Source organism: Carcharhinus amblyrhynchos, chromosome 3, assembly GCF_965287045.1.
Source record: "Carcharhinus amblyrhynchos chromosome 3, sCarAmb.v2.hapA, whole genome shotgun sequence".
NCBI lineage: Eukaryota > Metazoa > Chordata > Chondrichthyes > Carcharhiniformes > Carcharhinidae > Carcharhinus > Carcharhinus amblyrhynchos.
The window spans coordinates 98755695-98772873 of record NC_137326.1 but is presented as its reverse complement, the minus strand read 5'-3'; the positions used below and the strand labels follow the sequence as shown (position 1 = coordinate 98772873).

General features: G+C 40.6%; 1 protein-coding gene across 1 annotated transcript in view; it reads left to right on the top strand.

Moving 5' to 3' along the window:
- Positions 1-17179, top strand: part of LOC145341471 (transient receptor potential cation channel subfamily V member 6-like) — a 130738-nt gene that overhangs the window by 27868 nt on the left and 85691 nt on the right. Inside the window, exon 2 of the mRNA XM_080186437.1 lies at positions 15552-15646. Coding sequence (XP_080042563.1) covers positions 15552-15646 — 95 coding nt within the window. The remainder of the gene's footprint in view (positions 1-15551; positions 15647-17179) is intronic.

The following is a 17179-nucleotide window of genomic DNA, read 5'->3' as shown; positions in this document are numbered from 1 at the left end:
TTTTGTTGTGTATTATTGGGTAGACATTACTGTTAGATGTCTGGTTTTGCCCCTGAGTATTTTTCCTTGCCAGTGCTTTTCAGTTGTTACAGCCATTTGGCCCATTGGGTGGGATTACAGCTTTGTTTGAGCGAAACTGGAAATTCCTGTCCAATGTCAATGGACATTTTTGTTGTTCACCCTTTGCTCTGATTCCATGGTGGGTGAGGTGGTAGAATTTCAATGATTGTGTCTGTACCACCTCTCAATGAGTATTATGACTTAATGCCATTCTCTTTTTCCCTGTACCCCTACATATTGTTTCTATTCAAGTAATCATTTAATATCCTCTTAAAGGCCTTGATTGAATTTCACTATGCTTCTGGGCTGGTGAATTCCAGACCTGAACCACGCATTGTGTGAAAGTTTTTCTCATTGTGTTTGCCTTTTTGCAAATCACTTTACATCTGTGCCCTCTTATTCTTGATCATTTTATGAAAAACAGTTTTTACCCATCTACTCTGTCCAACCCCTTCATAATTTTGAACATTCCATCAAATCTCCTCCTCAGCCTTATCCTCTCCAAGAAGAACAGTCCCAACCCCTCTAATCTGTCCTCATAATTGAAATTTCTCATCCCTGGAACCGTTCTTTTAAACCACTTCTGCACTCTTTACAATGCAGTCACATTCTTCTTTTAGTGTGGCACCCCGAACTGTACACAATATTCTAGCTGAGGCCTAACTCAGCTGGAATTTGGGGTGGCACAGTAGCACAGTGGTTAGCACTGCTACTTCACAGCTCCAGGGTCCTGGGTTCGATTCGCGGCTCGGGTCACTGTCTGTGTGGAGTTTGCACATTCTCCTCGTGTCTGTGTGGGTTTCCTCCAGGTACTGCAGTTTCCTCCCACAGTCCAAAGATATGTAGGTTAGGTTGATTGGCCTTGCTAAGAAATTGCCCCTTAGTATACAGGGATGTGTAGGATTAGTGGGTATAATATGTAGGGCCTGGGCGGGATTGTGTTCTGTGCAGACTTGATGGGCCAAAGGGCCTCTTTCTGCACTGTAGGATTCTATGATTACTAACTAGAATCTTGTACAAGTTCAGCATAGCCTCCTTGCTGTTGTACTCTATGCCCCCATTAATAAAGCCCAGGATACTATAAGCTTTTACTGATCTCTCCATCTGCCCTATCACCTTCAATGATTTTTACATAATATACATAAATAAAACCAGGTCCATCTGCTCCTACAAGCCTTTAAGAATTTTATCCCTTTTCTTGTATTTTCTCTCCATGTTCTTCCTACCAAAACACCACCTCACTCTTCTGCATTGAACTTCATCTGCCACTTATTTGCCAACTCCATTATCTTCTATGTGTTCTTTTTGAAGTTTTACACTCTTCTCTTCACTATTTATAATACTTCCAAGTTTTGTATCATTTGCACCCTTTGAAATTGTTCCCTGCACACCAAGATCTAGATCATTACTATATATCAGGAAAAGCAAGGGTCCCAATACCAATCCCTGGGGAACCTCACTACTAACCTTCCTCTGGCCTGAAAAATATCCATTGACTATTACATTCAGCTTCCTGTTATTTAGCCAATTTTGTATCCACGTTGCTATTGTCCCTTTTATTCCATGAGCTGTGACTTTCTCACGTCTATGTGGCATTATATTGAAGGTCTCCTGAAAGTCCATGTACACCATATCAACAGCAGTGCCCTCATCGACCCTTTTTGTTACCTCCTTTAAAACAAATTCCAAGTTGGTTAAACATGATTTCACCTTTGAAAATCCATGCTGGCTCATTCTAATCAACCCACATTTCACGATGTGACTATTAATTCTGTCTCAAATAATTGTTTCTAGGAACTTCCCACCACTGAAGTTAAACTGATTGGCCTGTACTTGCTAGACTTATGTTCATACTTTTTTTGGACAAGCATGTAACATTTGTAATTCTCCCGTCCTCTAGCACCTCCCCTGCTTCTGGAGAAAATAGTTTATGGCCAGAACCTCTGCAACTTCCACTCTGACTTCCGTTAATATATTTTCTTCATTATTCTTGTATCCTGCTGGCTCTAAAGTCACTCCCTTCCATGAAGCTCCTTTGAGGTTTTGCAGTTCACTACATAATTGAGATGATGATCCACTGATCATTCAAGCATTTTTTGCTATTCCCTTCATTATCCTAGGGCTGCTTTCTGCGCATCTCCGTGCAGTGCTGCCCTTACTTCCTGTACTTCAAAACATAGCCTCCCACAAAGTTGTTCCATCACTAAACAAAGTGCACCCATCTCTGGATCAGAAATGTAGGTTACTGCAACAAAAAACGTTCATGTGACTATATTCTCCTCAGCCATCTGCTACATCCACCCCACCTGTGTATAAGGGAGATGACAATCACTCTGTATGAAAGGGCAACTTCTTCATCAGTTCTTTTGCATACAAACTTCATCTTTCAATGAAAGACAGGATTCTCTCCAATAAAGAACTACACATGGAGGATTACTCATAATCTTATGACTTTCATGAAAAGACTTATAATCAAATTCAACTGGTTTCTATAAACATGGGCTAGATTTTATGCAGCTTTTCTTGGTGGGAACCACGTCAGCCAGGCTCTGAATCATGGAGGATGGCCTATGTCAGTCTCCCAGCATCAGAAAAATCTACCCTGATTAAGTCAGAGGCGGAAGGGACATATCTGGGATTTCTGATCACCAGCAATGAGATAAGAACGTAAGAAATAGGAGCAGGAGCAGGAGTAGACCTCCTGGCCCATCAAGACAACTCGGTTATGATCAAGGATGATCTTGCACTTCAATTCTGTTTTCCTGCCCACTCCGAATATCCCTTAATTCCCTGCGAGGTCAAAAATCTATCGATCCCACCTTTTAATATATTCACTGATAGAGCATCCACAACAGTCTGGGGTAGAAAATTCCAAAGACTCACAACCCTTTGAGTTCTAAATGATTGGTCCTTGTCCTGAGATAATGCCTCCATATTTTAGATACCCTGACCAATGGAAACAATTTCTTAGCATTCACCCTATCAAGCCGCTGCAAAATTTTGTAGGTTTCTGTGAGATAACCACTCATTTTTCTGAACTCCACAGAACGTAAGCCCAATTTACTCAGTCTCTCATCCTAGGACAATCCCATCATCTTCGGTAGCAGTTTAGTGAAGCTTTGCTGTATCTTTCTGCTTCTCTCTCACTCGCTCTTGCTCCTCCCCACCACCCCCCACCCCCGCAATGCAAATATGTAATGTCTTCAATGTGGAAACCTAAACTGTACACAGTATTTCAATGCTGCCTCAACAAAACTGTAGCAAGACCTCCTTATTCTTCTATTCTAATTCTCTTGCAGTAAATTAATGAGCCAATTGACACCCATAATTGCTGAAGCCATCACAATTTACTGGTTTCTCAGGGATTACATTGATGTATCATGGGCCTTCCATGCTCTCGAAAGGCCACCCAGCAAAAACCTGTCAGATTTTCCAATGGCCTCTGTGGATGTGGTGCCCAATTGGACATGGCACTGGGCAGGGGGGTTGCTGCTGGAAGCTACCCTACTGCCCTTACCACAGAAACCCCTTTGTGATCACCATACCCCATTCATAGGGGTGAAATGGTATTGTGTTAATGCAACCAGGCCAGTATTCGGAGGCCCAGGTGAAAGACCTGGTGACACAATTTCAAATCCCACCATGGTATCTGGTGGCATTTAAATTCAATTAATAAAACATGGGATTGAAAGCTACTTTTATGACCACCATTAATGAGACTATCAGCAATTGTCATAAAAACCATCTGGTTGACTAATCTCCTTTCGGGAAAGAAATCTGTCCCCGTTGTCTGGCCTACGTGTGACTCCGGATCCACAATAATATGGTTGACTCTTAACTGCTGTCTGAAATGGCCTAGCAAGCCACTCAGTTCAAGAAGAATTGAGGATGGGCTACAATAGCTGGCCTTGCCATGATGTCCACATCCCTTGAAATAGTAAATACAGCAATTAATAAATAATTCACCTGTGGCCTGCATTTCCTCAATGGTCCTGGGCCTTGGGTGAGAGCAGTGCATTGGTGGCAATGATGAGCTGCTTGCCTCTGGCCAACAGTTTTTAGTGGGTGGGACCTTCAATGTTGGGACCCTCAGTCAAGACTGTATAGAAGTTCTGATGAGGGCCAATTAAATGCCTGAAGGACATTTTATTGTGTTGGGCCTGTCCCTGGACTTGGCATACCCTGCCAGCTCTCCAACCAGTGGACAAAATCCTGGCTATCATCATACATATTAAGGCCATTGTATAGAGAGCTGCTTTGATATGCATAACGTTATATTTGTTAGTGCTCACATTTAATGAATGTGGTCAGATAGAGTGCCCTCCAGTTCAGAAGGAGGACATTGGGCCCATCGAGTCTGCACCAACTCTCCGAAAGAGCATCCTAACCAGACTGAACAACCACCATCCCTCCCTCCCATCCCCACTATCCCCATACCCCACACATTTACCATGGCTAATCCACCTAACCTTTGGGCACTAAGAGGCAATTTCACATGGCCAACCACCTAACCTGCACATTTTTTGACTGTGGGAGGAAACTGTAACACCCAGAGGAAACCCATGCAGATGCAGGGAGAATGTGCAAATTCCACACAGACAGTGACCCAAGACCAAAATTGAACTCGGATCCCTGGCGCTGTGAGGTAAAAGTGCTCACCACTGTGCCACCATGCCACCACAAGATAGCTCCATGAGATGTGAAAATACAGGCTACTTGGGATTTTCCAGAACCTGCAATAAGAACAGAGATTTTAAGATTTCTGGGAATTAATGGATTTTGTTGTAAGTTTGTGCTGAACTTTAACAGTGCGGTATCACCATTAAGAGAACTCTTGAAGAAGAATAAGAAATTTAACTGCATGGAGGACTGCAAAACTGCATTCCAACATTTAAAAACTGGGTTGACATCAGTGCCAATGTTATCCACTCCAAATTATGATGAACAGTTTAAGCTAGCCTTGGATGCTACTAGCAATGGCATGGGGGCTGTATTGTTACAGGAAGATGAACTTAGAGTTGAAAAACCTGTGGTGCATTTTTCAAGGAAATTAAATCCTCATCAAGCAAAATATTCTACAATTGACGAAGAGACTTTAAGTTTGGTATAGGCATTACAGCATTTTGAAATTTATGTTGCCAGTAATTCTGCTAAAACAATTATATATATAGACCATAATCCCCTAAGATTTCTGGAGAAGTTTTGAAATTGGAACACTAGGTTATCCAGATGGAGTTGTTACTGCAACCATTTAATTTGAAAATCACTCATGTGGCTGGAAGAGGGAACTTCATTTCGAGTGCTCTGTCATGAGTGTTAAGAAAAAGATTATTGGGAACCTAGTGTGTAAATACTTTGGAATATACTTTATGTTAATGTATGATTTTAAATCTTTGTAATGTTAGATAAGAGAATTAATAAGAAGTGACTAAGAAGTTAAACCATCTTTGAAATTCTGGTGTTTTATTTGAAAAATTGGAAGGTTAAGAATTGAGAGAAATCATGATTAAAAAATGAAATTGGGATAATAATGGGATAAAAGGGGAACTGAATGTCAGCTGTCTGTAGGGATGCGTTTGAGATGTGAATTAGTGTTTGTCTAAGTGACTAGAAGAAAACAATGGGGTGGCTTCAAAGTCAGAGAAAGAAATTGGCATTTACCAGCTAAAAGCCTGATCCACAGGGTGGGTAACATCAAAGGGAAAAGAACAATATATTCATGGCAAGATAATGGGGTGAGGGGTAAAGTAGCAGCTACCATTATTGCCAGCTGTAGAAAGTTAACAAGCATTATTTTCTTAATAGTTCACAAGAATGTACTGTACCTCACTGGTTTGCATGTCTTTCTCACGTTATACTAAATTGAAAATATTCATCACTAAGAACCAATGTTCTACGTTACTCTTCTGGATTTTCGTATACCCTCGCATTTAACATCAGCAGGGTTCTCAACAATCTGACAACTTAGGTAGGAGATACCTAGTTGTCACCCATCCTCCACCACACCCTCCCCTACCATCACTAGCACCAGCCCATTCATGCTGTAAGTTACACATGCAGAAACACCCTCAAACTATCTATATCCCTCCTGATGTAGATGCATCTGTGCTGGAAGTTGCTATTGAAAGAGAGAGACACAGTGTAGTGTGAAACACTGATTTCTTGGACACCAAGGGAGCATGCATGGATTAATCAATGAAAACAAAAGGAACATATAGTAGAATGTCAGCTACAAGAAATATGTAGAGGGGAATACAGAAAGCAAATAAGGAAATTTACTGGAGTTCTATGAGGATGTGTCTAGGGCGGTGGATAGAGGAGAGCCGGTGGATGTGGTCTTTCTTGATTTTCAGAAGGTGTTTGACAAGGTACCTCACAAGAGGTTATTGCAGAAGGTCAGGGGACATGGAGTTGGGGGTAGGGTGTTAGCGTGGATAGAGGACTGGTTGTCAAATAGGAGGCAGAGAGTGGGGGTCAATGGGTGCTATTCGGATTGGCGGTTGGTGACTAGTGGAGTGCCTCGGGTCGGTGCTGGGGCCTCAGCTATTTACCATTTATATAGATGATCTGGAGGAGGGAACCGAGTGTATGGTGTCGAAATTTGCTGATGACACCAAGATTGGTGGAACGGCAAATTGTGCGGAGGGTGTGGAGAGTCTGCAGAAGGATCTAGATAGGCTGGGCGAATGGGCCAGGAACTGGCAAATGGAATTTAATGTTGGCAAGTGCGAGGTGTCCACTTTGGTAGGAATAATGGTAGGAAGGATTATTACTTACGTGGAGAAAAACTGCAGCAGGCGACGGTGCAGAGGGACCTCGGGGTCCTTGTGCATGAGTCGCAAAAACCCAGCTTGCAGGTGCAGCAGGTGGTCAGGAAGGCAAATGGGATGCTGGCCTTCATAGCGAGGGGGATTGAATATAAAAGTAGGGAGGTCTTGCTGCGGCTATATAGGGCATTGGTGAGGCCGCAGCTGGAGTACTGTGTGCAGTTTTGGGCACCGTACTTACGCAAGGATATTTTGGCCTTGGAGGGAGTGCAGAGGAGGTTTACTAGGCTGATGCCGGAGTTGAGGGGGTTGAGCTATGAGGAGAGGCTGAATAAACTAGGTTTGTACTCGTTAGAGTTTAGAAGAATGAGGGGAGATCTCATTGAGACGTACAAGATGATGAATGGGATGGATAGGATAGAGGTGGAGAAACTCTTCCCGCTCAGAAAGGACAGTAGGACTAGGGGGCACAGCCTCAAGATAAAGGGGGGGCGGTTTAGAACGGAGTTGAGGAAGAACTTCTTCACTCAAAGGGTGGTGAATCTCTGGAATTCTCTGCCCGTTGAAGTGGTGGAGGCTACCTCGCTAAATATTTTTAAGACGCGGGTTGATGGGTTTTTGATGAGAGAGGGGATTAAGGGTTATGGGGAGAGGGCGGGAATGTGGAACTGAGCCACGACAGATCAGCCATGATCTTATTGAATGGCGGGGCAGGCTCGAAGGGCCAGATGGCCTACTCCTGTTCCTATTTCTTATGTTCTTATGAGTACAGCCCTAAACTTGGAAAGACCTCCATTTCTAATTTTTGAGGCTCCAGGTTATTGAGCACAATTGTTGAAAGTGCTTCCAAAAGAAAAGTAAATTTAACCAGACAGCTCCTTGATTTTGAGTTTCAACCATTAGTGCTCACATTATTAAATGTAATAAATGCTGGGCCAGCCAGTGATGCCCACATCCCATGAACAAATAAAAAGAACAAAAAGTGAGTGTATGTTCAAAAACCAGGGATATTCTTTGCATCCATGAGTGCAGATGCCCCAAAAGACACTCTAACTGCAGAAGGAACTTTTGACCTGGATATTTCAGTACATGTTAGCTCTTCCTTAGTTGCTATCTTCCTTCAAGACAAGTGTACCATGTACTTTATAGACAATTAAATAGTGTATTTAAAAAAGGCAATGGTTCTGCACAATCAAGTAAATCTACTGACCTATTTCAGCATGGAAAACAAAATTGGTCAAAAACATAACAAAGCCTGCAGTGGAAATTCCAATATCAGCCTCTTTAACCAGCTTCAATTTTTCAGGTTAAAAAGGTCAGTAACCTATCTCTCCTTTTGTGTCAGCATCTTTTTAGTTATTGGTTTCCTAGGGTGCTTTCGTTATGTGTTAGTTGAATATATCTATTATGTATCTAATGAAAATGCAGTAACTTCATTGCAGTGTTAATGTAAGCGTATGTTTGACACTAATAAATAAACTTAAACTTACTTTGAAGAAATTGCAATGAGCTACCTTACTACTCCTTCTGACTTCAGGAGTTTGTATTTAATTTTGAAATACACTTGGTGGATTTGCTGAATCTGACAAGTGTAGCATGAATGTAACTCATCTATTCTGCTTGCTTCAGTATCGCCTATCTATTTTTCCATGATAATTGGAGTTGACAATGATTTTAAAAAGTAACTTTTAATGGAAGAATCTTTAAGTTCTTTATTCAGTTTTCTTTTATTCTTGTATTCAAATAAAATATACAAGACTTAAAGAAAAGACTTGAAGTTTAAACAAGAAGGTTTTTTAAAGTTTATTTATCAGCATCACAATAGGCTTGCATAAACACTGCAATGAAGTTACTGTGAAAGTCCCCTAGTTGCCACACTCTGGCACCTGTTCAGTCACACAGAAGGAGAATTTAGCATGGCCAATGCATCTAACCAGCACATCTTTCAGACTATGGGAGGAAACTGGAGCACCCAGAGGAAATCCACGCAAACATGGGAAGAATGTGCAAACTCCACACAGACAGTGACCCAAGCTGGGAATTGAACCTGGGTCCCTAGCAATGAGAGGCAGCAGTGCCTCACTGCACCTGGGACCTGTGTTTAATTCCGACCTCGGACCATTGTCGGTGTGGAGTTTGCATGTTCTCCCTATGTCTGCGTGGATTTCCTCTAGGTGTTCTAATTCCCACAGTCCAAATAGGTTAGTGATACTGAAGAGAGCAGAATTAGTGTGTTATATTCATGCTACACTTGTCAGAACCCAGCAAAGACTGTTGCATGATTTACAAGTGTATTTCAGAGTTAAATACAACTTCTGATAAACAGGGAGACCCTGTTAAATGGGGGACAAAGGAGTTAAAATTTAGGGCAGATAGAGGATTCTCAAAGTTTGAACATAGAAACAGCATGATCAACATCAGCTAAAGTTTATGCAGAAATAAAATGATGTTTGATGTACTTTGCAACAACCCAAACAATGAGCATGTATTTATTAAAAATATTACACTTAACTTGTCACCTTGGAGGTGTGATTAATAACATTTCAAATAGTTGTCTTGGTCATTAAGAAACCACACATCATTTATGTTTGTTTTTGTCATTATATCCATATTTATTGCAAAGGACTAATAAAGCACTTTCAGAGTGTTACTATTTAGACGACACGTTACACTGGAAAATGATTTTAAAATTCCTTTCTCTCTGACTTATGCTAATGTTTAAATCAGATGTCAACTTTAGAATTGTGCAAGCAAAAAATGGAATCTGGTTTTATTTTGCTAGCAGACCTGGGACGAGATTCTCCGGTCTCCCAAATACATGTTTCCCAGGAGGTGGCGCGTTGTTTGCTAGTGGCTAGATTCTCTGGTCCCACTGCTATCAGTGGAAATTCCTATTGATCTCACCCCATGCTAGCAGGAAACCTGCATGTGGGCATGCGCTGCTGGCAGGACCGGAGAATCCTGCTGGCATGGAAGGCCAGAGAATTCCAGCCTGGTCTCTGTTGTAGAGCTTCTATAGACTCAATAAAATTTGTGGATAGTAGACTTTGTGTGACATACGAGGAAGACCTTCTGCTCATTGGCATTTTAGAGTTTGGAGCTGATATTCCATGTAATGCAGTGAGAAGATATCTTTGCTGAAGAAGATATTTCACATTTTGAAACTCGCAATGTCCCTGCCAGGCACTCCTTGGGAACATAGAGTAGGTGTGGCTTAATATACCCATTACACTGTCTGTCAGCAACTGATGTGGCATGACCTTTAATTATCCCATGGATGTCATCCTGCTTGAATTACTGCCAATTTGATCAAATTACTGACAGATTTCTTCTGCAATTAACTTAAATCCATTTTAAAAACAGACAGCCCAAACTCAACTTGCACTAAATCTTTTCAATTCTAAAGAGGAAAGAACAGTTTTTTTTCTAATAATAACAATTATTTGTATTTATGTAACACCTTTATGTAGTAAAGTACCCCCAAATGACTTCACAGGAACATTATCAAGCAGAATTTGACACTGAACCACATAAGGAGATAACCAATGTGCCACCATGCTATCTGTTGTGCAGAAACAAAGAGTGGTAAGGGTTGGAGAGGTTTCGAAAGAAAATTCCAGGGCTTAGGACTAAAGGAGCAATTAAATTTGGATGAAGTGACCAGAATTGGAAAAGTACAGAGGTTTTTTGAGGATTGCAGGCCTAGAGGTTACTGAGATGGGCAGGGATAAGTTATTGGAGAGATTTGAAAACAATGATGAGAATTGTACAACTAAAGTATTGCTCCCACAACCAATATAGGTCACCCCACATGAGATATTGTGAATGAGATTTCCTGTGGGTTAGAACATGAGCAGCAGAGTTTTAGATGACTTCAAGATTATGGAGGATAGAAAGTGGGTATGGGACAGCCAGAAGTCTGTTGGAATAACCAATTCTAGAGGTAACAAAGGCATGGATGAGAATTTCAGCAGCAGATGAGCTGAGGCAGATCAGTATGCTTGTTGCCAAATGTAGAAGCGAAACAGTCTAATTCACTGCATCACTAGAACCTGCAGGTATTCGAATAAACATATTATATTTTATTTATATCCAAGTACAATATATTTTAAATATCTAATCTGTTTCTTGTTTAGTTGTTGTGCGCAATGTGGACTTTATTTCTCTCTCTCCCAAATTAGTTGTGAACAAGGATCAGGGCAAGTCTTTTGCTTGCCACCTTGGCTCTGCAATGACACTGACCCATTTCCTGGGTTGGGAAAGTTACAGTTTGCAGGATTCCTGTAAGCAAGAAGGAGCCTTGCGCTGCTAAAGAAAGAAAGCTGTGCCACACTGGGATATTTGCTGCAGGATCAGAATGTCAATCAGTGGCATTTGCAAATTCAGAATTGCCCAACAATTCGTATTTATTTTAAGACCTTCAACTTGCTAGTATTTAGCAGAGTTAAGGTTTTGAGATCAAAATAAGTAGAATTGGTGTCCACTTTTAGGTTCCATTCTTTTAAAGAGAGCTGTGGGCTTTTGTCTCATTCTACAGCCACTGCTTACATGGTGACCCCGAGGATTGACGACAATGGTAGCGGAAGGGAGGTACATTGGGTCTCATATATCTACAAATTAATCTCAATTCTATTTTCAGTCAAATAGAAATAAATTTTTTGCAGCTTCTCCCATCTATAAAGAAAAGCTTTCCATTTCTGAAACCACAATATATCTTGGAGAATTGCCCAATCAAGGGACGTAGCTAAGAAAAAGTAACTCTAATGATACCTGGTCAGTCTGTGTAGCCAGTTCTCATAGCGTTAAGTATAGACCAGCATTCTGTCTTATCCTACAGACTGACCATAGATGGCATATTGATCTGACAAAAACAAGGGAACTCATGTTTTCAAGTTTAAGAAAGATACTAATTGCTGTTAACAATAAGTCTGAACAAGCTGAAATAAAGATGTCACGTCCTCAAGTGGAGAGATTGAACATAAGAACATAAGAAATAGGAGCAGGAGTAGGCCATCCAGCCCTTCGAGCCTTCCCCGCCATTCAACAAGATCATGGCCGATCTGTTGTGGCTCAGTTCCACTTTCCCGCCCTCTCCCCATAACCCTTAATCCCCTCTCTTATCAAGAACCCATCAACCCGCTTCTTAAAAATATTTAGCGAGGCAGCCTCCACCACTTCAACGGGCAGAGAATTCCAGAGATTCACCACCCTTTGAGTGAAGAAGTTCCTCCTCAACTCCGTTCTAAACCGCCTCCCCTTTATCTTGAGGCTGTGCCCCCTAGTCCTACTGTCTTTTTTGAGCGGGAAGAGTCTCTCCACCTCTATCCTATCCATCCCATTCATCATCTTATACGTCTCAATGAGATCTCCCCTCATTCTTCTAAACTCTAACGAGTACAAGCCTAGTTTATTCAGCCTCTCCTCATAGCTCAATCCCCTCAACTCCGGTATCAGCCTAGTAAACCTCCTCTGCACTCCCTCCAGGGCCAAAATATCCTTGCGCAGGTGCGGCGCCCAAAACTGCACACAGTACTCCAGCTGCGGCCTCACCAATGCCCTATACAGCTGCAGCAAGACCTCCCTACTTTTATATTCAATCCCCCTCGCTATGAAGGCCTGCATCCCATTTGCCTTCCTGACCACCTGCTGCACCTGCAAGCTGGGTTTTTGCGACTCATGCACAAGGACCCCGAGGTCCCTCTGCACCGTCGCCTGCTGCAGTTTTTCGCCACGTAAGTAATAGTCCTTCCTACCATTCTTCCTACCAAAGTGGACCACCTCACACTTGCCAACATTAAATTACATTTGCCATTTCCTGGCCCATTCGCCCAGCCTATCTAGATCCTTCTGCAGACTCTCCACACCCTCCGCACAATTTGCCTTTCCCCCAATCTTGGTGTCATCAGCAAATTTCGACACCCTGCACTCGGTTCCCTCCTCCAGATCATCTATATAAATGGTAAATAGCTGAGGCCCATGATTGATGCCCATGTTGCTGTAAGATAGTTTAAGATGAGGTGTTTTCTTACCATGAATGATTGATTTTTTTTTGAATTATTAGCTGCTTATTGAGAAAAAGCGTTATATTGCTTGCATTATGCGGTTGTGAAAATGATTCTTATGCATACAGAAATCTCTAGTATTCGCTTTTGGCAACAACTTGAGTAAATAAATGGTCCTCATAGATGGAGTTCAAAAGTTTACATTTTTATGCCTAATAAGAGACCATCATAAATCAGTGATTCAAAGGAAAGATTTCATTCTATATGGTTTGTGTGTGTATATATAAGGTAATGCTATGGTGTGCAAGTTCACTGTGGTATGTATGGTAGGATAAAGATGGCACTCAATGATTTCTCGTTATGACAAGTTCGTGGTATTCGATGTGATATCGGGTGGAAAGAATTAAAACTAGATTTTTCTGTCCTGGAGGGAGGGAAAGCATGCAGGTGAATTCTCCTCAGGCATCTTACTCTTTTGTGCAGGTGGCCAAGGTAATGTTGGTAAGGAGCAAACTTGGTTTGTAATTTCCATGCTGAAGGATGGTCTGTGAAATGAGTGAGCATGTATTAGAGAAAAGTACTTTTTACAATTAGGCTGAGCGGGAATTCAAAATGCTATGTATATTTGCTACTGTGTTTTTAAAAATATTAAACTTGTTAAATTAAAGTTTGTTCTTTTTTTCATGTTTTGAAACTCCACAATAACCACGTGATAATTTTGTTATATTTTGAGTATCTGGGCAAACTTTTAATCTGAAGGTAATACTACCCTGGTATCGTATTTAATTTTTCCCAAACTGTGTACAACTTTTTCAATCTCTGCCCTCATTGTACTTCATCCTTTGCAGAATTTTTCATTTGGTCAGCGTAGAAAATTCAGACCCAAAATTAAATCTACTTCTTGTTTTGAAATGTCATCTTTTTCATCTTATTCTGATTCTTAAAGTTAGAGATGCTTCTTTCATTATCTTAATTTCTTTAATACTGATAATTGTAAGGTTACGTATATTAGAAAGAAACATGCATCTGCAAGAAGCAGAGAAGGAAAAGACTTAGGATGCTTATTCATCATTTAATGGGAATATTCAGTTGGTTCAAAATCCGAATTTATCTTGAGCAGAAATAGAGCAACTTCATGTGAATAACTGTAAAAGCATGTTTGGAACAGTGTGCTACATTTTAGACACTCGGGCGGGATTTGCCACCGTTTTAATTAATGGTTATGAAATCATGGGCGGAGAGGTGTGGTCTATAAAGATACTGAAATGGAGACCAAAAGAGAAAATGCTGGAAAATTGTTGCAGGTCTAGCAACACCTGTTAGGACAGAAAAACGCTGAGATTTTGAGTCTAGATGACCCTTTGTTTGGACTCAAAACATCAGCTCTTTTCTCTCCTACATATCGTGGCAGATCTGCTGAGATTTTCCAGTATTTTCTCTTTTGGTTTCAGATTCTAGCATCCACAGTAATTTGCTTTTATACTGAAATGGGAAGATTGATGTTCCCACTTTAAGAGGAATTTAACACACTAAAGAGACTTAGAGAACAGCAGTAAGAATTATTCTGGGACTCTGGACTGCATTTTATGAAGAGTAACTTCCACATTAAACATGATTTTATTGTAGGAAAATGAATTGAGAAAGAGCAAGATCAGTTTTCACATGCTGATAGGTGTGACTTATTTGACTCAGTTTGTGCATTTAGCACTAAAGGGCATGAGTAACAAATTATTGACCTCAAGATCAGAAGGACTTCCCTATCCAAAGAGTACTGATTTCCCCCAGTAATGCTAATAGCACAAAAAACAAATGAGGTAAAATTCTCCTTTAGAGATGGTGCCAAGGGTAAAAATGATGATTGTAAAAAGAGAAGGTTGTATGTTGGGTGGAACTTGATGGTTCCTGGTTAAGATAGAGGGGGGAATCTCATAGAGGCTTAGAAAATACTAAGATGACTAGACAGGGTAGATGGAAGAAGAATGTTCCCGACAGTGGGGGAGTCCAGAACTAGGGGTCACAGCCTGAGGATTCGGGATAGACCATTTAGGATGGAGGTGAGGAGACAGTTCTTCACCCAAAGTGGTGAGCCTGTGGAATTTGTTGCCCCAGGAAGTAGTTGATGTCAAAGCGTTGAATGTATTCAAAAGGTGGCTAGATACAGCACTTGGGGTGAAAGGGATCAAAGGTTATGGGGAGAAAGCTGGATTAGGCTATTGAGTTGGACATTCAGTCATGATCGTAATAAATGGTAGAGCAGGCTTGAAGGGCCAAATGGTCTCCTCCTGCTCCTATCTTCTTTGTTTCTATGTTAAGTGAGTAAGGTCAGACGAAGGATGATAATAGATCAAGGACGTGAATAAAGTCAGATGTATATCTAAGTATTATTGAATTCTGCTCAATTTGATCCCTGAGGCAGAAGTGGGTGAATCATGTTGAATAGTTTTTCAGGAGATGAAATGGTAACATCCATGTTAGAATGAATTATTTCTGATTTGTAGAAGGAAGGGGCTTGATGGGCCAAAGGACAACTTCTCATTCCATATTTATGATTCTAACAATGGTGAAACCAATTTCACCTTTCCATCTGGAATTAGTTACAAGTTATCATTCTACTGATAGCAATTTAGCTATATATTGTATTTATATTTTTTTAATTTAACATTAAAAATCAACTTAAACTTTTAACTGATGGATTACAAAAAGAAATGATTTCACTTTGCAGAACAGAAAGTCCCTTATTCAAAGCTGCAAGAGAAAATGATGTTGAAACCTTGAAGAATTTAATACAGGAAAAAAATGTAGACCCTTATGAAAGAGGTGAGTAAAACGTAGCTGCAGGTAGCAATATATTGCATAAAATACTGCATGCCTCAAAACTGGCAAACCTTTTGAACTTAAACTGGAAAATCTTGCATGGGTCCAAATGACAGCGTTCTTACACTATAGCTCATTCAGTGATGCTGTGTGTAGGTTTTTACATCTACCCTGAGCAAAGATTGTGAATGAAACAGCCAGATTTCCATCATTGATCCAGCATACCCCACCAAAAAAATCTGCAGACTCTCATCTGTCTCAATGTTCCTACAAAGTTGAGATTGGGACAGAATGAAGAAATCACTGCAAAATCATGGATAACAATCAAACACTTGTGTGGCGTCATGGTTACAGTATTCCTGTATCTGTATAGACACAGGAGAGAACATATGTACTGTATTTCTGCACCTGAATGTGAGCATGCATGTGTAGAGATGAAGATAGGCCCCTAGAGTAACATTTAATAGCTGCTGATAATGTCTTAAAGCTGGTACACCATAGGCAAAACGTTTGCCACCCACAGTGATGTAACCATATACCATAAAGTTACCAAGGCCCATTACAGAAGTTGGTATGCTAATCTCAAACATATGTGACAACAGTAACAATTACTATATAAAGTTAAAAATTTTCCATATTTTCTTCACCTATCTCTGAATTTTGTAGAACAATGGAAAAATGTACAGAAAGCAAGAGGGAAAATTGTAGGCTTTAGCAAAGGTTTGGTTATGGTCTGGGGCATCACAAACCCATAGTCAGTGCAACCTTTTTCCATCTAGAAAGCATTTACAAACTTTTGACCAGAATCCTGAGACAGCCTGCTGAGTTAATCCTTTTTTTCTTAAATTTTGGGATCATTGGGAAGTAGATGTTGAAACCTGCACATTGACCAATGGAATTGGGACTGATTACTGCAGATGGTGGGATAAATTGGCTGATACAAAAATGGAGTGAGCCAAGTGTAGTTAAGCTTCACTATGTCTGGCAAGATAGTGCTGAATAATTATAATGATCATCTTATTAACAAGACAAGGTTGCCTGGTGTGGAATCATTGTTTGGACAGGGATATCAGCCTTCTTCTGAGTCTACTCCATTTGCTTGTCCACGTTGAAGCGATTTTGATCTGCTTGTTATGGTTTTGAGTTGCTCATCTCACTTGATTTTATCTGAGTTGATCTCTGTTCTACTTGTGATATTAATTGCACATTTTATTTGCAATAAAGGGCGTCAAGGAGCTTATGGAGCACACATAATGCTTATCTTAATGTTTATTATACATTAGTCAGAAAACTCTACATCTAGTATCAGAATTAGGGGAAAAAAAACATAGAAGTAAGTCTATATTTGCTGAAATTGTGCTTGCATTCTTGTACCAAAGTGAGAGCTTCTTCCTGGGAATGCACATTGCAGCCTTGCTGAGCAAGTTTTCGGCCATTTTATGCTAGAGATTCAGTCACAGCGACAGAGTGCAGGAAATGGCAATAATTTCAACAGAAAAATTTAATTGCAAAATGTTAAGGAATGCATTGAGTTCA